The 21,030-nt window shown below is 34.9% G+C and overlaps 3 protein-coding genes across 5 annotated transcripts; 1 reads left to right on the forward strand and 2 right to left on the reverse strand.

Moving 5' to 3' along the window:
* Positions 1–40: 40 nt before the first annotated feature.
* Positions 41–5,342, reverse strand: LOC133688324 (gamma aminobutyrate transaminase 3, chloroplastic-like). Its single transcript, XM_062107763.1, has 17 exons — positions 5,122–5,342; positions 3,606–3,739; positions 3,327–3,411; positions 3,122–3,194; positions 2,814–2,911; positions 2,485–2,577; positions 2,279–2,352; positions 2,154–2,192; positions 1,972–2,060; positions 1,819–1,895; positions 1,649–1,723; positions 1,156–1,203; positions 992–1,075; positions 817–904; positions 649–727; positions 223–313; positions 41–139 (listed from the first exon to the last, which is right to left on the reverse strand). The coding sequence occupies exons 1-17, from the start codon at positions 5,161–5,163 to the stop codon at positions 56–58; spliced, it is 1,353 nt and encodes a 450-aa protein (XP_061963747.1). The 5' UTR covers positions 5,164–5,342; the 3' UTR covers positions 41–55.
* Positions 5,343–7,137: 1,795 nt separating this feature from the next.
* On the reverse strand, positions 7,138–11,845 carry LOC133689874 (probable protein S-acyltransferase 19). Its single transcript, XM_062109961.1, has 9 exons — positions 11,348–11,845; positions 10,963–11,076; positions 10,272–10,682; positions 9,922–9,990; positions 9,723–9,794; positions 9,437–9,565; positions 9,259–9,339; positions 8,898–9,098; positions 7,138–8,590 (listed from the first exon to the last, which is right to left on the reverse strand). The coding sequence occupies exons 1-9, from the start codon at positions 11,390–11,392 to the stop codon at positions 7,502–7,504; spliced, it is 2,211 nt and encodes a 736-aa protein (XP_061965945.1). The 5' UTR covers positions 11,393–11,845; the 3' UTR covers positions 7,138–7,501.
* A 3,237-nt stretch (positions 11,846–15,082) lies between these two features.
* LOC133689263 (protein FAR-RED ELONGATED HYPOCOTYL 3) lies at positions 15,083–20,818 on the forward strand. Of its 3 annotated transcripts, none has more exons than XM_062109068.1 (9): positions 15,083–15,295; positions 17,078–19,288; positions 19,373–19,429; positions 19,716–19,784; positions 19,877–19,945; positions 20,054–20,122; positions 20,210–20,260; positions 20,338–20,414; positions 20,492–20,818. In XM_062109068.1, exons 2-8 carry the CDS (start codon positions 17,123–17,125, stop codon positions 20,395–20,397), a joined length of 2,541 nt encoding a protein of 846 aa, XP_061965052.1. In that variant the 5' UTR covers positions 15,083–15,295; positions 17,078–17,122; the 3' UTR covers positions 20,398–20,414; positions 20,492–20,818. The 3 variants fall into 3 exon arrangements, with proteins under 3 accessions (XP_061965052.1, XP_061965054.1, XP_061965053.1); XM_062109070.1 differs by having other exon boundaries at positions 15,084–15,295; positions 20,341–20,414; XM_062109069.1 differs by lacking the exon at positions 15,083–15,295 and adding an exon at positions 15,339–16,899.
* The last annotated feature ends 212 nt before the right edge of the window (positions 20,819–21,030 follow it).

The raw sequence follows: 21,030 nt of genomic DNA on the forward strand, positions 1-21,030 counted from the left end.
AAAGCATGCCCTGTATTATCTAAAGAACAACCGGAAACTGAGAAGGGAGCTGAAACTAACCCCACTCAGGAGGGAATGGATCATTCGGTGACTTGTTGTCCACGAACTCTGTACCAAGAATCAAGCCAGTTCCTCGTATCTGAAGTTACAGAAAATATTACAAGGTAAAGTGTCTGGTAATATGTTCATTCACCAAATTTGCTTAAACAACAGAAATTGTACCTCCCCTATGATAGGACTGTCAGCGAAGGCTTTTACACCATCTTGAAATTTTGGGGCAATTCTGTTTACCTGATCAAGAATGTTTCTTTCCCTGCAAACAAGTAAACATTTAGCTAAATGCTAAACCTTAATATAAATAAGTTAGCATTTGTGTCATGAGCCATGCCCTACCACTGAACAAGCTCATCTAAGATAATCCATTGACAGACTAACTATTTAATCAGATGATCATGGAGCATAAATAAGAATTTATATTGCAATTTCCCATCACCAATGTTTACAGGAAGAAGGGATGTTAAATGATGCCTAATGATCATCAACTGGTTGGTTCATTATAAGTATATTCTTAGAAAGATATTCATTCTTGAAATCGAAATATTTGAACTTGTAAGTAGAATATCCAAAGAAAAGCAGAAAAGGACACACTTGTATATCTTGAGTGCTTCAATGGCAACCGCACAAGCAACAGGGTGGCCAGAGTAAGTGAATCCATGAGAGAAAGAGCCTGAAATAGAAGAAATTAGGAGACAACAAAATGAAGAAGCATTTTGTAGCAATGAAAAATATGGTCCTTGCTGGATATTGCCCGCTTACCAAGTTTGCTGCTTTGAGAGTGAATCACATCTGAAACTTCAGGGCTGACCATAACAGCTCCAATTGGCATGTAAGCAGAGGAAAGGGCCTGGGAAACCAATGCCAAACAAGGCATAGAGATCAAGTAATATCTCAGAAATTGAACACATTGTAATTACATTTTCATCGACCTTACCTTTGCTACAGATACAAGGTCTGGTTTGATGTTGTATTTGTCACACCCATACATCGTCCCAAGCCTTCCAAAGGCACAAATTACCTAAAATAAACAAAAAGAAGAAAGCAAGCTTGAATGACCAACCTCTATAGAAATTGGTAACAGGGATGGAAATTAAGTACCTCATCCGCAATAAACAGAATTTCATATTTTTTCACCACAGCTTGAATCTGCAAGAGACAAGAAGATGTTAGACCAGTTATATATGGTGGCGAGCCAAGGGAGGTTTTCTTTCCTTTTTATTATGGGAGTGGCAGGGGTGGCGGGAGCCGGGAGGTGATATATTGACAAAAGACAGCAAGCAAAGCACAAAACCAGCACGCCATGTTTATTAGCATGGTGGAATTAGTACTTTTATACTAAGCAGAAGCCTCACTGGTCCTATATCACGATGGAGGAGGAGCTATTGCCTCTCAGTTTCGCAATAACATAAAAACTATATATCATCCAGTTTCATCAACATTAAGACACCAGCAAAACTGCGTGATGAAATGTTAGCATTATTTTTTGTGACTTGCCAAAATATGTTAAATTAGCTAACATCAAAAGATACATTTTTCATCCAGAAGATGGCCATCTCAAGCAGATCATGGTACTGGGTTAAGAAAGCCTCACCTTATCAAAATAAGTTGCTGGGGGAGGTATCACGCCCCCTGCCCCCATGACAGGCTCAGCAATAAATGCAGCAATCTGAAATGAGCAAGAAAAGTACATGAGCAATCACCAATTCCTTTAGTTCTGAATTGGGTTTCCATACAAGATGGTCAATCTAAAGATCAAAGTACCGTCTCTGGTCCCTCTTTCAGGATAAGATTCTCCAAATTGTTAGCTAGTCTGGTTGAGAATTCCTCCTCTGTTTCACCTGTCACGTGCATTAACAAGACTGTTAATACAAATAGTGTCATTAAGAGGATCTGAGAAGTAAGACAAGTCCCAACCTGGGAGATGATAGCGCCAGTAATGAGGACAGTCAGTGTGTAGAACAAATGGAGCAGGCAGATCAAATTTTTGGTGCAATGCTGGAAGGCTGTGACATAAATTAATTGGTTAATCAAACATGAGTTTCCACATGTTAAGCTCAAATATTCTCATCAAAGAAGTGCTCATCAATTATCTTTACCCAGAAAGACTGGCTGCTATCAAAGTTGAACCATGGTACCTGCCAAATTCAAATATACTAATTAGTAAATGGGAATATTCCCAACAAGAATATGGAAAAAATAATCAATTGAGCATTCCACATACGATTTTGCTCGAGCTATAAATTTCTTCTTATTTGGTCTTCCAAGAGCATTGTTATAATACCATACTAGCTTCACCTACAAATAGATAATTCAAGACATCAAGTACCCCACTAGGAGAAAAAACAAGAAAAGGAAACATGGTAAAACAGTATTCTTGCTATAATCATCATCATTGCTATCATTGATTAACATGCAAAGAAGGCAAACCTGAGTGTCATTGGCTTCTGATCCACTATTTGTAAAGAAGGCTTTTGCCATTTTACTTGCAGTAAAAGTTTCAAGTAGTTCTTTTGCAAGATCCTGTTAGACAAAAATGATTATCTAAAACCAATGGAAAGCATTTTCAGAAGTTATTATGTCAAATATTTTGTAATGAAAGAGGCAGCAATGCTTCTGTTTCAGAGAGGCAGAAAGCAAGCCATTCACAGATCATATAAGTGAATCAACTGGTGAGAATTCCGTCCATGAAAATGCATTGCACATCAAAATTAAAGTTATTTCAACATGGAAAAGCAAATGCAAAAATATAAGAGTACCAAAGAAGGTTTTGTAGTACGATTCCAGAAGGAGTGGTAAAATGGCAACTTATTCAACTGTTCTGTTGCAGCAGCCACGAGCCGCGGTTCATTTCCCCCTGCACATAGACAATGTTTCAATACAATATACAAAGTGGAGCTTAAATATGCAAGAGATTACAGGGAACTCTAGTTCCAGGAATTCTCATATCCTAAAACTTGACAGGCAATGAACCAGGTGCAGGAGGTCCAATAATTTGAATTCATCAAAGTGGAGAAAAATGAAGACAATAAGTCTCTGCTCAACTAGAATATGCTGTTCCATTTACCTAAGGCTGTGCACCAAAGACCAGCAAGAGCATCGAGATACTTCTTCCCATTGATGTCATATACATAGCTACCCTATAGCATTCAGCAGCTTCCAGTTAGTTATGTAATTCAAAGGAAAAAAAAAAACTCAGCTTCAAATATTAACAGCCACTTTGTAACAAATATGCTGGGTCAATCAGAGAAGAGTTGTCAAAGGAAGTCTACCTCAGATTTCTCTATGACTAGAGGATTCAAATCACTACTCTGCCAGCCAGCAGTGAAAGGTGCCAGCATATCATGCCCCTTGAAACTGCATTAATAAAAATTTGTCAGCAAATAATCATCCACAAAATTGTATTCCTGGCAAGGGGGAACTTGAATGCAATTACACAATTTTCCTGGACACATCTGGGCATATCTGCAAATCATCCACGCCATGCAGAAGCACAATGGATGCAGGCACGTGAGTTGTGTGTGTGCGTGTGTGTGTGGGATGTTAAGTACCTGTTACCATCAATAGTTGAATCTTCCTTTTGCAAAGATGCCTTGGTACTGTATAATCTGGCCAGGAAAGGGGCCCGAAGAAGATGCTCCTGTGAACTTCCAGAAGCAGTGCCATTTTTTATGCAAGAACGGAGCTAAAAATAAAGTAAAAGAAAGTGTTAGCAATGAAAAGGCATTAATGGTGAGCTGCGAAACTTAGAAAGCAAATAGATCATTCACTGTATGTTTTAACAGCCCATGGATTTCTCTACTCGGTTCCATAATTCCATACATCATCCTATACACTAATTTTAACATGATAAACAGGGTGACTGGCAAAGAAGGAAGACAGAATCACAACCAGTTGTACAACCTAATTGTTTTAGAATCATCTTACATAATCCTACAGCAATCCCGCATCATTGATTCCGGTACTGGTTCTATTATTTTCAATTGCCAAGTAAAGATTAATGCATTTAACCTTCAAAATTTTCACCTTCTTTGATGTGAAGCAGCACATTCATTTCAATGTCTTTCAAGCTCCAATAACATAGCTTTTCTTTTTGTTTCTATTTTTCCATTTCTAAAAAAATATACAAGTGGTCGTGTTTGTTTTTGCATTTCAAAAATATTTTTAAAAAAATTTAATTTTTATTTTATTTTTTTACTTTGAATTAATATATTTTTTAATATTTTTAGATTATTTTGATGTGTTGATATCAAAAATAATTTTTTAAAAATTAAAAAAAATACATTATTTTAATACATTTATGAGTAAAAATAACTTTAAAAAGTAACTACAACCACACTCTTAAAAACTCTCAAAAACGCAATCCATTCAGATCGATTCATGGAAAACGCAATCCATTAACACCCCATGATTATAGATCCCCTTTAAGCAATGAAGGAAAACGCAATCCATTCAAATCGATTCTAACCACTCAAGCTCGGCGAAACTCCCTTTCACATTACTGATCACTAATCTACCTTTCAAGAAGAAATATAACCAAAATATTCCAATAATTTGAAAAAGATTTTCGAGTAACATAGTTAGTGATCTTGTTAAAATACAAAAAGGTGTACTCAGCCAAGACAAATATATAAAAGAATCAAATTATGATTTCCTTCACTTATCATGTGATAACCAAATGGGATATTCAAATTTTATCCGCTCAGTTCAACACTCAAAAGTAAGTAAAAATCAGCTGAACAAGGTGATGAACTCACAACAATTAAAACCAAAACATGATTGATTTAAGAACAAGAATCAAGAATGCACGAAAAGAAAATCCAAGAAAACAAGAAATTCAAAAACTTTTTCAAGAACCAAGATTATCCAACAAAAGGATCCGCATGACACTGTACTATATGATAACTCAAGAAAACTGAACAAGGGGTAAAAAAAAAGATCAGCGGTAGTAATCAAGAATGCATGAAAGAAAATCCAAGAAACCAAAAATTCATAAACTTTTTCCAAGAATCAAGAATATACAACAAAAGGGTCGACATAAATGAGTGTTACAAGATTGTTTGATACCTGGGATTTAAGAGTGGATCGCAGGAGTTTGCTGATAACCATGTTTATATCTTCGGACCTCTCAATCAAAACAGGCAAGAATAAAGGAGATTTAGTTGATGTTGAGTATGAAAGAGAGTGACTGAAACTGCTCCTCCATGTTTGGTTTTCATTGCTGATATCAAGTGTGATTAATGTTAATTGTTGAAATTTGACAATGATTTGCCAAGTGGACCAACTTGTCAGAGATTCCCTTTACCACATATATTCTGCTATCCATTTATATTAGCCTATTCAATATTCATCGTGTAATTGCAATTTTTTTAGCCGAAATAGAATAAATTTTTATATTAAAATATTTTCATCATTATTTGATGCATAGTTTACTGAAGAAGATCAACTCTTGTCTGGATGCCAAGAATCAAAGAAAACATATTCATTGCATATCAGCTCAGGCTCAAACGTAATCCTTTCTCTTTCACAAGACAGACCTTTCGTTTAATATTTTTGTTAATGATTATAATATTCTTTAATGAGTTTTTCCATATTTAATTAAATATTTATATAATTAAATTTTAAGTAAATTATTCGTGTTAGATTTATGGATTCATGACAAATTCTTTATAATCTTGTTTTGGATTCAACTTTAAAATAATAATGTGACAAACAAAACTATAAATAATCAAATCAAACCTAAAAAATATATTATTTCAAGCAAGATGAAATTGAACTCTTGCATTATTTGAATGGAGAAATAAAATATAGTTTTGTCATTATAAAATTCTTTAAAGATTTCTATTGTACAAAATTTTTTATTTTATAGTTCGAAGATGAAGTCCCTGTTTGGTCCAACCGTATTTTTTATTTTTTTTAGCTTTAAAATAATTTTTTAATATTTATGAATTATTATGAAGTGTTAATATTAAAAATAAATTTAAAAAAATAAAAAAAATATTATTTTGATATATTTTTAAATAAAAAAATTTGAAAAGCAACGGTGGTATTTAAAAGGGTAGTAGTAATTGTTTTTTAAAATATTTTTACTCATAAATATATTAAAATAATATTTTTTAAATTTCTTTTTAATATTATCCCATTAAAACAATTTAAAAAAACAAAAAATATCAAATTTTATTAAAACTCCAATCCAAATACAATTTCAAACAGCTAAACATGCTAAAACTTGAAAGTTGACTTAATTTTTGCATCGCTTGTTAGATATGTTAATTCTTGAATTAGCAAGAAGATTTAACTTATAATTAAAAAAATAAAAACAATAATTTTAATAAAGCAATCCAAGCCAGTAGATTATCATATTTATCTCTCAAACATTTTTTTTATTACTATGATTTATTTATCTATCTTGATCTTGGTAATTGTGCTATTAAAGGTTTGTACTTATGTGCACTTGGGGTTATTTCCCAAGGTCGAGGTCAGATTATTCATCAATATTTTACTACTGGGCCTACTCAAATTAGACCATAAACTAGATTTATAATGGACTGTGATGTGTCTGTGATTGCTTTTTGAGTGGAATTATCGTAGGATTTCAGACGGTATTGATTATTTTTTAAAATAATTTTTATTTAAAAATATATTAAAATATTTTTTATAATTTTTTAAAAATATAATTTTTTTAAACACTATTTAAGTATGCTTATCCAAGTATTCTTTGTTTTAATTTAGTGTTACAATCTAATATATTTAAAAAAAATTTATTTTTTTTAGTTTTTAAATTATTTTGATGTATTAATATTAAAAATAAATTAAAAAATATTATTTTAATATATTTTTAAATAAAAAACTCCGGTGGTTAAATAATCTGCAGGTTGCAGAAGTTCAACTTCATAGTATCTTCATCAGCTGGACAGTGCACAGCTAGAGACAGCTGCACACTGTTCCAGACCGAGTACAGCCACCATACAAGGTTTGCTGATCCATATCGAAAAGGACCAGAGTTTGACTAGATGAATTGATAAGCTACTAAAAGCCATGACCAGGATTGGTGGAAAAAGAAACACTCAAAACATCATTGAATTGTGGAATAGAAAGCAAATTGATTACTCTGCTGTAACTCATCAATGGAGACAATTGTACAGGGTTAAACAAGAACTTCCTAAGAAAAACATTGACCACAATGTCCCGGAAAAGAGGGGGAGCGGCAAGAGTCCTTGATTCTCATTTTCATTCTTCAAATGAAGACTGAAATCACAAATTCTTCTCTAAAGAAGAAACCGCTTGAACCTCATAACGAGGTTGGGTTTAAGATGGTAAGGTTCCTGGGGTTGTGCAGCTCCCATAAGGGTTTCTTCTCCAAGTCCATCGCTTAGCAACTCACCTGATAATTGGACGAAAAATTGTACGTAGATTTTGTTAGAAGTCAAAATCTTCAGCCTTAACCCTACCTCAAACCAGAACCAGAAGAAGGGTTGGTATCAAAACCCCCAGGGACAAACACGGGAAGCTGGTTTGATATTGAATCTCTTTTGAATCTAGACTCTCGAGGTAAATTCAATGCAAACCGCTGTTGGCCCTCTCTCAAACCTGAGCTTCCTTCATTTCTCACACTATCCCTAACAGGGACACTCAAAAGTGGACCTCCAAAGAAAATGGAGTCCCCTGTGTACAGGAGCTTCTCAGATGACTGAGCAGGAGCTTTAGCTGATGATGATGACTGTTGTGGTGGTATTGCTGGCTTTCGACCATCATTGCTTGTTTCTGCATTGGATTTTGGCAATACTGTTTGTGTAGCTGTTCTATTCCGAGCTTCAGAAGCTGACACAGGAACTGATACATACCTACCAGCCTCTTGGTCCCAAACAACAGACGTCCTTTTGACATCTCTAAGAAGAGAAGCAGCTGGAGCTGAAAGAAGCAATGGATCAGTACTACTTCCCTTCTGCGTGATTTTTTCATCAAATCCTGATGCAGTATGGGATAATGGGTTGTTGGCAGTAGGTAAAGGAGCCTTAGAAGTTACAGGATGATCAGGAACAAGGCCAGGGGCTGAGGTTACAGCATTAAAACGACCTAGACCTTGAGTTTGTGGTAGAGGACTAAGCATGACTGATTCTTGAACATGGCTTGGGCTGCTGAAGCTACTAACACTTTGAGTCCCGGTTTCATACTCGTCCCGGCTTCCTTGACTTGGAGCAAAAGAGTTTCCTAGTGCTGTTAGTCTCAGCTCATTCTTGATCTCTTTGTTTGTCCCCATATCAGAGCTCACACTACTTCTGACACTCATATTGCCACTGGAGCTACATTCAGTATCGGGTAAACGGCGATTATCAACTGGCTTTAGAACAGAGGAAGATGCCCTGGCCTTTGCTGCTGCTCTCATAGCCTCGGTGGAATCTAACTTCGCAAGTTTCCAAGCACTAATTCGAACTGGCCGTTTGGGTACCTTGCTACCTCTTTCTGCAGCTCCAGCAGCATCTGGGTCAACAGTTGATGGGACCATCCCAGGCTCCAGGTGAGGTATGACTTCATCCTGATGCAGCCAAAAACACAAACAATTTCCATAAAGACCCATAAAAGTTAAGACCTTGTCCAAAATAATTTGTAACATTTGTTCACAGTTTGTTAAAAATTCTATATAAATCTTGAGAAAATAACTAAAACATAGGATAAGATCCAAGGGCAAGAAGTTCCTATTAAGAGTGAATTGAGACAAAAATGTCATGTGAGAAAACTGGCAAGGAACAGACTCAGAAGTCTCTGCAGGATTCTTAGCTGGGATCAGCACAGTCGTCCTCGATGACACAACTGAAATGATGGCAAACACAAGAGTCTAATACCTGATAATCCACAAATACCCGAGGAGGGGTGCACCATGCTCCCTTGTACTGCAGGCCAAGAGAACTTCCACCACTGAAGCCAGTTGTGGCAGATCCTGATGGAGAGTATACTAAGTTTGGCATTTCCTCATACTCAGATGCTCCAGCAGGTGCCTCACTCATTGCTCTCATGGCCACAACATACTCATACGTGGTAATACCCTAATTCAACATAACAGAAACAAATAAAAACTTTTATATTGCTGAAATTGCCCAAATATGGTTCTGAATTTCAGATTCTAACTTCTCCTCGTCCGTTTTTAAAGCAATCAACAAGAGTACTAGAAAACTGAAAGTAGTTTCTAGTCTATCAGTCACTAACCTTTCTGATCAATATCATGTGGAAAAAGAAAAGTTCACTGAGAGGTACACAAGCCAGGATAGAAACTATAGTGCATACAGCCTGCACAAATTGAGACCCAGCATCAACAATAGAAATTTGATAAATTTGAGATTAGTGATAAGTAACAAGCTTTGATCCAAGGTTATTGTGCACGTACCACAACTGTTGCAAAAGGAGCTATAGAGAAACCATTTCCAAGTGTCTCGACAATTTCAATCTTCATGCTTTGCTTGTTAACAAAACAACGTACAAAGACAGCAATACCAACTCCAGCTTCGAGTACAAGCTGAGCCACACACAAGCAAAAATGTTACCATTGGGAAAACATTTTCAGAAAGAATAATTGTCAGGATTACCACATATATCCAAATGAAACAACTAGCAGCTAGAATATGAGATATAAAGATCACATATAATATAAGTTAAGAGAGAGTAGCACATACCCAAGCAAGACTAGTAACCATTAGAGAAATAAAAGTCACATAGTTTTTATACCCCACACAATTGTTAAGCCACTGCAGCCACACCATAGATTCAGTTAGTTTTTACGAAATCATATTTTGTCAACTTCAAAACCAGTTTAGTTTGGGAAATACAAGATGTGTGCCTGCAAAGAGCACTAGAAACAACATGAAAGTATACCCGGCAATGGTGATCAAAACCATCAACACATTTATCACAACTTCGACAGTGTTTGCTGAACTTGCGTACCTGCAATTTAAAGATTTCATAGTTAATAATAGGGACAGCCAGCGTAAATTCTTTAAAGCTGTCATTGGCAGCATGTGGCCAACCACTGGAGATACTTTACAGGGCGATAAATTAGCAGAATTATTTGGAGACAATACTGTGTTGCATGTATTGAGTGCATTTAATCATTGAGATGATGTACAGCTAACTCAATAGACTGATAAATAGAGCCCCACAACCAAAAAGGGAAAATAATGACGATAAACAAAATAAGAAGTGCCCCACTTTTTACAGTACAATACCTCAGCATTGCACAATGTACAGAACAAAGCATCTTCACCATTGCCCTGTTGGTCAGCTATCTCTCCATGTTTGCGGCAATCTTCATGAACAAAAGGTGCACAGAAGATTAAACCGATGTTATGGGAAGGTTTTCTGGTTGGAGATTGCACAGCAGTCTCGACTCTCTCAACTTCCCCCACTGACCCTTTCTTACTAGAGTTTGCTGGACCTATAGAACTTCTGGAGGGTGATGAAAACGAAGAATGCATAGCACTTCCAGTTTGATCAAATTTTCTAGGCAGATCCTTCACTGAAAACCCATGTTTCGCATTGAGTTTATTTGCTACATTGGAATTGAATTTAGACATGATGCCAGGATCTGCAGGGTTAATTGCGGTACACCGAACATATAGAATAAAGACAAGAAGTACCTGCAATGCCACAACAGGAATCAAGAAAACAACATCAGTCATAAAGGTTACTCTTAGTCTTACACATGTTAATTCTTTAAAGAACAGCACTTAGCACAGCAAGAAGACTAAACTGATCCATGACATTTGATGCAGAACACGTCCATGGTAAAGCAACCAAAATAGACTTTCATTCATTAAAATGTTACCAATTTTTTTCGTCTATGACACAAATTTCTGTGGAATATATAAGGGAAACAAACTTAAACTCAATACACAGAAATGACAAGAATTCACATACCACTGGAGTGTAAGTCCCAAGAAGCACATACTCCCAGATTTTGCCTCCAAGGAAAGGAGCAAAGAAAGCATAAAATGCAATCACTAGTAAGCAGAAGACAGTGATTGCAACAACCTATCAAGACAAATCACCAAAGTTTAGCGCAGAAATTAGCATTAAAAAAAAAACCCATAAAAACACTCATAAATTCAGTAACTACGAAATGCCAAATCCAATTTCGCATGCCCGCATAAAAAAGATGAATTCTTTAGCGCTTTTTAGAGAACTCCAGAAGAGAAGATCAGTTTTTAGCAAAGCGAAGCAAGCCTGATTAAGTAAGAAGAAAGAACGATAATTGAGAAAAAAAATCTCAAAGTCTCAAAAGAGAAGGTTTTTACGGTCATACCTGAAAGGTATGAGCTGGTAGTTGCCATCCATGTTTCCTCACCATAACTGCAAAATCCAAACCCCAAAACAGGCCAAAACCCTAAACACACCCAAAAAAACTCTAGCTAGAAAGAGAAAATAACCCAAAAAGAAAAGAACTTTCCTCTCAACCACAGTAATCCAAACACCAAAATCAACGCAAACCCTTTTAAAACCAAAGAAAGAGAGTAAAGTTCAATTGGGTTTAGGCCTTGCAACTATTATTAACTAAAATGAAGAAGAAAGAGAAGAAAAGAGCTAAAGTGGGAAAGAAAAGTGAAAAGAAAAGAACAAAATGAGAGGCACTGAGACTGAAAAAGAAGGCAGGGAAGCAGAAGCACTTACAAAGAGTACACGGAGAAAAAGAAGAAGATGTGAAGACAAGAAGTGGAACTATTAGAAGAAAAACACAAACTGACAAAAGCTAACAAAAGCGTTGACAGACACCAGACATCGAAAATCCATCTATCTCTGTGTGTGTATGAATATTTTCATGTCATCTATATAGTTGTTATCTGCCTAATAATTATTATTTTCTTTGCTAATTTGGTGCCTAAAATCATTTTTTTAATAATAATTAGTGCCTAATTTTTCATTGAAATGTTTCTATCTAGATTTTTTGGAATTTTTTTGTGTTTTTTTTTTCCCTTACAGACTAGTAGTATCATCAAATTGGATTCTTTGGATTCAATTCATCTCGTCAATCTAACTAGTAAAAAGCCTCCAATTTTTAATATAATTAAATGAGTTTTAAAATGAGAGAATTAAAGAAGTGAGATGTGACTTCTATTTAATATGTCATTGATGACTTAAGTGATACACATTACCTTAAAATATTTTTTAAAAAGCGTGCTTGTTATGTTATAATGTTTGTATGTCAAATCTGATTGGTGAGTTGAATCGGTGATCCATTCTCTATTCACTTGGGATATTGTTTGGGCTGTCTTTTATGTTAGATTAGGTGAGAGTTGGTTTAGTTAATTCATAGCTTGATTCACGGATCAAAATCTAAATGAAATTTGATTAGATTTTTTTAAAAAATACATTAATTTTTTTCTAAAAAATATTAATTTTTTTAAATATTATTTTAAATTGATTTGAATCAAGACAAATTAATCCTTTTAATATATAATCTAGATCTCGAGACGCATCATAAATAATATAGAATTTTATAACTATACAAATAAAATTCAAAAAGAAATTTTTTAATATTTATTAAATCTCAATTTTTTTTAAAAAAAATGAATCAATACAATCATTGGCAAAGTTTAATTAAGACATTTTTTTTTTATTCGAGGAAACCCTACCCCCTGGAAAACGTACTTTGTGGGCTCAGATGAGTGAATAAAACTCCAGCTGTTCCAAGCTCTTACAAGAGATGCATGTTCTGATTCATTTAATTAAAACCTATTAAGCAATAATTGAATTTAAATATGTGTTTGGGGTAATAGTCCAATCATTGTTTCATAAAAAAATAATTTTTTTTGTTTTAATTTTTTTTGTTTTAATTTTTTTTGTTCATTTTAATATATTTATATATATAATAAATTTTAAAACATAATAATAAAATATTATTTTAATATCCTTACAAGCAATAAAATAGTTTAAAAATTTAAATATCATATGCATGTGTGTTCAAAATTTTCTTGCCTGAAATACATGTGTGCATGTTGTTGTGGTGGTATGTTAATAGTTATTTTTAAAAATATTGTTTTATTTAAAAATATATTAAAATAATTATTTTTAATATTAATATAAAATATAATACTAGGAAGAAGGTAAGCAATGGTCTGTTGATGTTGGAGGGGGTATGGTAGGGTCCATTGAAATTATTGTCTCTCACTCCATTTCGACGTCGTTTTCAGCTTTATGATGATGGCATTTATAAGTGTGAAGGAGACAGCCCCGTCCTCCGAGGCTGGTCGGGGCTGACCTCTCTCTCTCTAGCCCATGTTCTGGTTCATATTAATGGTCGGCCCTCTACTCCAAACTATTCTTATTTATGCGTGTCCTTTTCTCCCCCCTGGGGGATCCGATGTTGTTATAGAATTTTGAGAATTTATGTTACATAGAAATTCATTAAGGTCTTTTTTTTTTACCAAAAATAAAATATTTTTTATGAAAATAATATTTATTTTCTAACACATAAAAGCTTACTTTTTAAATTGATTTTAAACTATTTTTCATTAATCAACTTTAACTTTAATGAGGTTCATGATTTGAAAAGTAATAAAAATTATTTCATGAAACAAATAAAATTTAAAGTTTACTATGGTTAAATGAGTGTATTTCCCATATTTATATCCTAAAATTTAGGTTGCCGATTAATGGAGTAAATTCATGTATTAGTAAAAACAATATTGTTTTAGATAAAAAAAACTAAAATAATCATGATTTAAATCAAATTCAAAATTAACAAGTTTTTAGATTGATCCTTTGAGTTTAATTATCATTTTGTATTAGGAACTTAAAGCTCGAACAAATTTTATAAATATTTTAATTTAGAATGTGAATAACTGAAAATAGGATTAGAAATGTGAATTAAATATTAACTTTAATTTCTAAACACAGTATTTTATTTTTAAAGATATTTTTAGAAAATTTTTGAAAGCAAAAGACATTTTTTATTTTGAAAATCTTTGATGTTTTGATGAAAACTGGGTATTTTAATATCAGATTTGTATCTTTACAATATAAAAATACAAATCGACATTGATCAAGATACAGTAATAAAATTACAAACACTATGAAAATATTTGGAAGTATAATTGCAATTATTTTTTAAAGTGTTTTTTATATTGAAATATATTAAAATAATATATATTTTTTATTTTTTATAAATTATTTTTAATATTAATGTATCAAAAGTGATTTAAAATACATAAAAAAATTAATTTTTAATAAAACAAATTAAAATTTTAAAGATCGTGGTTTGCACCTTTCCAGTACTCTATAACGATAATCCATGCACTGATTTTTCTTTAATTAACTCGTACACCTACTTTACCGAACAAGGATCATGGACGACAGCAAACGCAGAAAGTACCAAATCAACGCTTCACACGCGCCATATCTGTAGCCATCAATTCTTGATAGAGAATAAACTACATCTTAACTCCTGCAAGTTGGAAACTATAACAATCTGATCCTCAACAATTAAAAGGTTCCAAAATCAACCTGAAAGTCTTAATTTAGGCCCAAAAAAGATTAAAAGAATTAAATTGATATTTTTTAATTTTTTATATTACTATAATTAAGGGTTATATATAACTTAAAGATCGATACCATGGTCAATCAATAAATTAGTTATAGATCATGTCGACCCAATCTAAACCATTTTAAATTATTATAGATTCCGGTCATTCTAGATTTTAAATTGATATAATTGAATTTATAACCTTATTTTTATCTCTCACTTTTATATTTGGTTGATATCTTTAGAAATATTTTATTTTTACAACTTTTTTTTATTCATTATCGGAAACTCATATTTACAATAAAAGTCTACCAAAATTACGAGGAGCTCAAAAATACCCCAAAAAAAAGAAATTAAAAAAATTTAACATGGAAAAGGACCGCATTGAAACTTCTTGGAAACTCTAAAGTTGATATTGAAAAATTTAATCTAAAGAAGTTGATGCTAAACGTTATCAAAATCACCTACAAATACAGTCTATGTTAATAAAGGGACCAAAATCACCCTCACACGAGTGCTTGCACACGCGCGATCGCTGTATCTCACTCGCGATTGAGAAACAGAGCGAACAAAGCGAGAGTGAAAAAAATTAGAAACCCTAGAAACAAGAGAATCGAAATTGAGGAAAGATTTCTTTCAACCTCCCACTCGCTCACATCGCTCGCGTGAGCTTTCACTTTGCAACTTCACAGATCGAACCCAACTCACAGACAAAGAGAAGAAGCTCTACAGGTACGTATAAAGCTTCTTTTTTTCTCTTTTTTGCGTGCTTTAATTATATTTTAATCTTATTTTTAGTGACGGGTTTCGGCTTTTGATTTGATTTTTTTGAAAAACTCTGTGTTTTGGTTGATGGGTTTTTCTGGATGTCGTAGAGTTTGAGTCTTTGATGTGTTTGGTTTTTAAGGCTGTGATTTTGTTGGGGGTGTTTGAAGGACCTACTCTTGTCTGAAGTTGAGGTGAAGGAAAGGAAATAGAAAATGGATTGTTGTGTTAAGGTTAGAATTTGTTCTGCTTAAGGAGAAATTGAGAAAGTTTGAGGCGGTTCTTGCTGTTTGTTTAGAGTTTGTTGGAGCTTTTTCATGAGGCTGGGAGGTGTTTTTGAGCTATAATTTGTTGAATTTAGTGCTTAAATTGACTGAATTATATGCGCTTTGGGTTTATTTTGGTTAGAACATGGTTATTGCTTGGGCACCTGCCAAGATTAGATGAATAAAAGAGCTGTTGCTGAATTATGGTGACTTTAAAGTGGAGATATGGAGGAAGTGGATTTGGAGAAACTTTATTTATCGACCAAGTGATTTTAAGACTAGAAGTTGCATCTTTTTTATGGCAAACTCAAGAGTTTTACCACTGCACAGAAGATATGGCCATAAAAGATTAAAACTGTGTCAAGAAAGTTTCTTAAACATTATGTGGCAATTAGGAAGACATGAAGCAAACAGTAGTGTGATGGCATAGGTGACAAACTACGCTGTTGCTGTCTATGCATGCATAGGTTAATTTTATGGTGTTTTGAATGTCAATTTTTTATGTTAGGTGGTGTGTGCTACTTAATGCACCACAGAGTAGATAGGTGAAGAGATTAACTACCTTCACCCATGATGGCATGTGTGGTTTTCAGTTTCCTTTCCTTCAGTTACAAATTTGTGAGTGCGAGTTTGGTACATACAAGTCTAATTACTATCCATTCAAAAAAGTTTCTGGGACCTGTGTCTGTCTATTTCTCTTTGATTTTGTCTATTTTCTAGTTTACTGCTCCATGTGAGAGCATTGTTTTCTCAACCCTCCAACACAAGTTGATTGGATTCTTTTTCCTGTTAAAAACCCAGAACATTTGGGAGTAATTTGTTAGCTTTAAACCACAAAGAGTTGATGTCTTGGCTGTCTCTGGAGTCTAGATTGTTTCCTGACAAAAATGTCCAACTGGAAATCAGAACTTTAGTGATTGGACTTAAAATGCACAGAATTCAGCACATTGAGATTTAATTATCAAGTTAATTCACTAGATTATGGAAGGATCGGTTTAATGTTTGAGGCTTTCAATTGCTTCAAATTTATAGAGTCGCTAATTAAGAGCACTGGAATGTAACTGGGTTCTTGGGCATGCAACGACTCACTTGTGGCCAAAGAAGTGAGAGGGTGACTTTGTCCAGTGAGGAAGCTTTTGGAAACTTCGTTGCTTGAGAAGGTTCAGATTTGGCAGATTATGATTTCAAGCAATAAAGTTATGTGATCTATTTAGAAGTAGTAGCTTAAGGCATGATGCAGATTGCTATTGAAGCCAGGCATGAACTTGTATCAGAATTGATTGCTTTTGATGTTGTGAGATAGTGGTGAGTTATGTACTATGCTCTCTTAGAGGTTTTTTTTTTTGTGTGGATATGGGAGTGTTTAGATTTTCTTAACCCCCCTTTTATTTTTGTTATGTTTTTTTATTATCAATTGCAAATCTGTAGGTTGTTTTATTAGCTGTTCTAACATGCATTGCATGTTTCCCTTTCAACTTTTCAGGTGACTTGACAGCAGTGGTTGTAAGACGTGTTGTAAAGTCTCATCATGGACATCGATCTTAGGTTACCTTCTGGTGATCATGATAAGGAAGGTGAAGAACCAAATGATGTCAATCATATGTTGAGTGAAGTCAAGCTGCACAATGGAGATGTAGAGATTGGAAATGTTGTTGATGTTGCAGAGCAAGTACTTTCTATAGAAGGGGGAGATGTTAATTCTCCCACAACGTCAATGGGATTCAAAGAGGACATAAAACTTGAGCCACTTTCTGGTATGGAATTTGAATCACATGGAGCGGCATATTCATTTTATCAAGAATATGCTCGATCTATGGGATTTAATACTGCAATACAGAACAGCCGCCGTTCAAAAACATCAAGGGAGTTCATTGATGCAAAATTTGCTTGTTCTAGGTATGGGACAAAGAGAGAGTATGACAAGTCCTTTAACCGACCACGTTCCAGACAAACCAAGCAAGACCCAGAAAATGGAACGGGCCGACGATCGTGTTCAAAGACCGACTGCAAGGCAAGCATGCATGTGAAGAGAAGGTCAGATGGAAAATGGGTTATCCATAGTTTCGTGAAGGAGCATAATCATGAGCTTTTACCTGCCCAAGCTGTCAGTGAACAAACTAGAAAGATGTATGCTGCAATGGCTCGACAGTTTGCAGAATATAAAAATGTTGTTGGTCTCAAGAATGACCCTAAAAATCCATTTGACAAGGGCCGGAATTTGGGACTTGAAGCCGGGGAGACCAAAATTTTGCTTGATTTTTTTACTCAGATGCAGAATATGAATTCCAACTTTTTTTATGCTGTAGATTTGGGTGAAGATCAACGTTTGAAGAACTTGTTTTGGGCTGATGCCAAAAGCAGGCATGACTACAGTAATTTCTCTGATGTTGTCAATTTTGATACTACATATGTTAGAAACAAGTATAAGATGCCTCTTGCTCTTTTTGTCGGAGTGAATCAACACTATCAGTTCATGTTGCTTGGATGCACCCTGTTATCAGATGAAAGTGCAGCTACTTATTCTTGGTTAATGCAGACTTGGTTGAGAGCAATGGGTGGACAGGCCCCGAAGGTTATAATCACTGACCAAGATAAAGCTATGAAGCAAGTCATTTCAGAGGTCTTTCCAAATGCTCATCATTGCTTTTGCTTGTGGAACATTCTGGGGAAGGTTTCTGAAAACCTGGGGAATGTGATAAAACAAAACGGAAACTTTATGGCCAAATTTGATAAATGCATCTTCAGATCATGGACAGAAAATGAGTTTGGAAAAAGGTGGTGGAAAATTCTTGATAGATTTGAACTCAGAGAGAATGAGTGGATGCAATCACTGTATGAAGACCGTGAGCAATGGGTGCCAATCTACATGAGAGGTGCCTTTTTGGCTGGAATGTCTACAGTTCTGCGTTCTGAGAGCATAAACTCTTACTTTGATAAGTATGTGCATAAGAAGACAACTGTGCAGGAATTCGTTAGACAGTATGGATCAATTCTCCAAGATAGGTACGAGGAAGAAGCCAAAGCAGATTCTGATACCTGGAACAAGCAACCTACGTTGAAATCTCCCTCACCTTTGGAGAAGAGTGTTTCAGGGATGTACACGCATGCAGTGTTCAAGAAATTCCAAGTTGAGGTCTTAGGAGTAGTTGCTTGTCATCCCAAAATGGAAAGCCAAGATGAGACAAGCATTAGTTTTAGAGTTCAGGATTTGGAAAAGGAGCAAGATTTCACTGTTCTGTGGAATCAAACAGGGTTGGAGGTCTCATGTATATGCCGACTGTATGAATACAAGGGTTATCTTTGTAGGCATGCACTGGTTGTTCTTCAAATGTGTCAACAATCTGCCATCCCATCACAATATATTTTGAAAAGGTGGACAAAAGATGCGAAGAGCAGACATCTTTTAGGGGAAGAATGTGAACAGGTACAATCTAGGGTGCAAAGGTACAATGACTTGTGCCAACGAGCTCTGAAATTGAGTGAAGAGGCTTCATTATCTCAAGAGAGTTACAATATGGCCTTTCGTGCTCTGGAAGAAGCTTTTGGAAACTGCATCAGCATGAATAATTCTAACAAGAATCTTGTGGAAGCTGGTACATCTGCCACTCATGGTCTCCTCTGTATTGAAGATGATAGCCAGAATAGGAGTGTGACCAAGACGAATAAGAAAAAGAATCAAACCAAGAAAAGAAAGGTTGGTGGTCAAAAACGATTGTGAATGCCTCTGTTCTTATGTTCTAATACTATTCGTCATAAATGACCTCCTCCATAACTGCAGGTGAATTCTGAGCAGGTGATTACGACTGTTGGGCCACAAGATAGCTTGCAACAAATGGTTTGTCTTCTTATACTTTGTCAAACAACCCAAAAAGAAAGGAAAAACTTTGTATTGACGTGGCACATTAAATTCTACTACAGTTGAAACTTGATATTTGTTGACTAAATTTTTTGAAAATAAGATAAGAAAAAGCCAATGACATTCATATTTGTGGTTGGCCTCCTATGAAAAATAGCATGAATCTGTTATGTTTATGTTGTTACTCATTTAGTATGCAAGTGAATGCACTAGTCAATTTGATTTTAGGGCTGATGAGTATCTGTAACTCGATTTGATTTTCTAGGACAAATTAAGCTCAAGAGCAGTAGCCCTAGAAGGTTATTATGGAACACAACAGGGTGTGCCAGGAATGGTATGTTTGCTTGTGAATTAGGTCATATGCTCATGACAATACGGTGGAATGATTTTCTTACCCCACTCATTTTGAGCTATATGTTTTTGCAGGTGCAACTAAACTTGATGGCTCCAACACGTGATAATTACTACAGCAATCAGCAGACCATCCAGGGCCTGGTATGCCATATAAATTGTTGCGTGAATGCTTGATGTATGACTGGTCTTGTCTGGTTATTAATCATCGTATATGATATGACTATGGAAATCTGGATCTCATATCTTCAGGGACAGTTAAACTCAATAGCACCAAGTCATGATGGTTATTACGGCACTCAGCAAAGCATGCATGGGCTGGTATTGTATCTATTCCTGCAGCCAGTAATTTCTTTGTACTACGGTCTGCAAATGGTGATATCTTTGCACTGTTTTTACCACATGCAGGGACAGATGGATTTCTTTCGCACACCATCTGGATTCTCTTATGGCATCAGGGTCAGTTTGCTAGTCTTGATATTCTGATCATGCCATTTTCATTTTGCCAAAACTTCTCAAAACGGTTTTCCATGTAGCAGGACGACCCCAATGTAAGAACAGCACAACTACACGATGATGGATCCAGGCATGCATGAGCAGCAACTTTCTCACTGTAAGGTTCACATTTCGAAAAGTTTCTTGAATCACGCGGCAATTCAAGTATTAACAGCAATTTTCATTTCTTGGCAGGCGAGGAAGAACGAATCTCCCTTTTATTATGCAGCATGAAATGGTCACTCCACTGAAGCTGAAATCTCTGTAAAGAATGAAAGCTATCATGCATCAAAGATGGCAGGGTTAAATTTAGGAAACTTACTCTTCTAGTGCTCGTAAAACAAGAGAAAGAGTAGGATGCTTTCATCTTCACCGCATATTTACCACAGTAGACAGTCGAACAAATTCTTATAGGGGTAAAATCTCCCTTGTAAATCTTTATTGTATTTACCTACTATATCAGTGATTTGTCTTTAGCCTAAAATATCTGATCAGATAATATCAGTACTTATTCCCCCAGTAGATCACTATTTACTCTCGCCCCAGCGTCTGTCTACCATGGACCAATGTCAGTCCACTGTTGGAAAAATGATTAAAAAGCAAAGCTTTTCTTTAAATTCTTTTTCTTACCTAATTAAGTATTCCTTTTCATATTGAAGAGTGATTCCTCTTGAGGGGATATTACAAAGTAAATTATCAAAGTCGTTTTCATAATTATTCAAGAGATAAAGCTT

The sequence above is a fragment of the Populus nigra genome, chromosome 3 (genome assembly GCF_951802175.1).
Source record: "Populus nigra chromosome 3, ddPopNigr1.1, whole genome shotgun sequence".
Taxonomy (NCBI): domain Eukaryota; kingdom Viridiplantae; phylum Streptophyta; class Magnoliopsida; order Malpighiales; family Salicaceae; genus Populus; species Populus nigra.

Bases quoted from the DNA above. Each gene is read 5' to 3' on its own strand.
- LOC133689874 (XM_062109961.1), bottom strand. From the start codon at position 11,392: ATGGTGAGGAAACATGGATGGCAACTACCAGCTCATACCTTTCAG. The intron at 9,099-9,258 runs GTTAGTGACTGA...ATGTTGAATTAG, and splicing joins ACATGATATTGATCAGAAAG to GGTATTACCACGTATGAGTA. The intron at 8,591-8,897 runs GTATTAGACTCT...TGGCTGCATCAG, and splicing joins GGGTATTTGTGGATTATCAG to GATGAAGTCATACCTCACCT.
- LOC133689263 (XM_062109068.1), top strand. From the start codon at position 17,123: ATGGACATCGATCTTAGGTTACCTTCTGGTGATCATGATAAGGAAGGT. The intron at 19,946-20,053 runs GTATGCCATATA...TCATATCTTCAG, and splicing joins AGCAGACCATCCAGGGCCTG to GGACAGTTAAACTCAATAGC. The intron at 20,261-20,337 runs GTCAGTTTGCTA...TTTTCCATGTAG, and splicing joins GATTCTCTTATGGCATCAGG to CAGGACGACCCCAATGTAAG.
- LOC133688324 (XM_062107763.1), bottom strand. From the start codon at position 5,163: ATGGTTATCAGCAAACTCCTGCGATCCACTCTTAAATCCCAG. The intron at 3,412-3,605 runs GTACTTAACATC...TTATTAATGCAG, and splicing joins TCAACTATTGATGGTAACAG to TTTCAAGGGGCATGATATGC. The intron at 2,578-2,813 runs GTACTCTTATAT...TTTGTCTAACAG, and splicing joins GTACTACAAAACCTTCTTTG to GATCTTGCAAAAGAACTACT.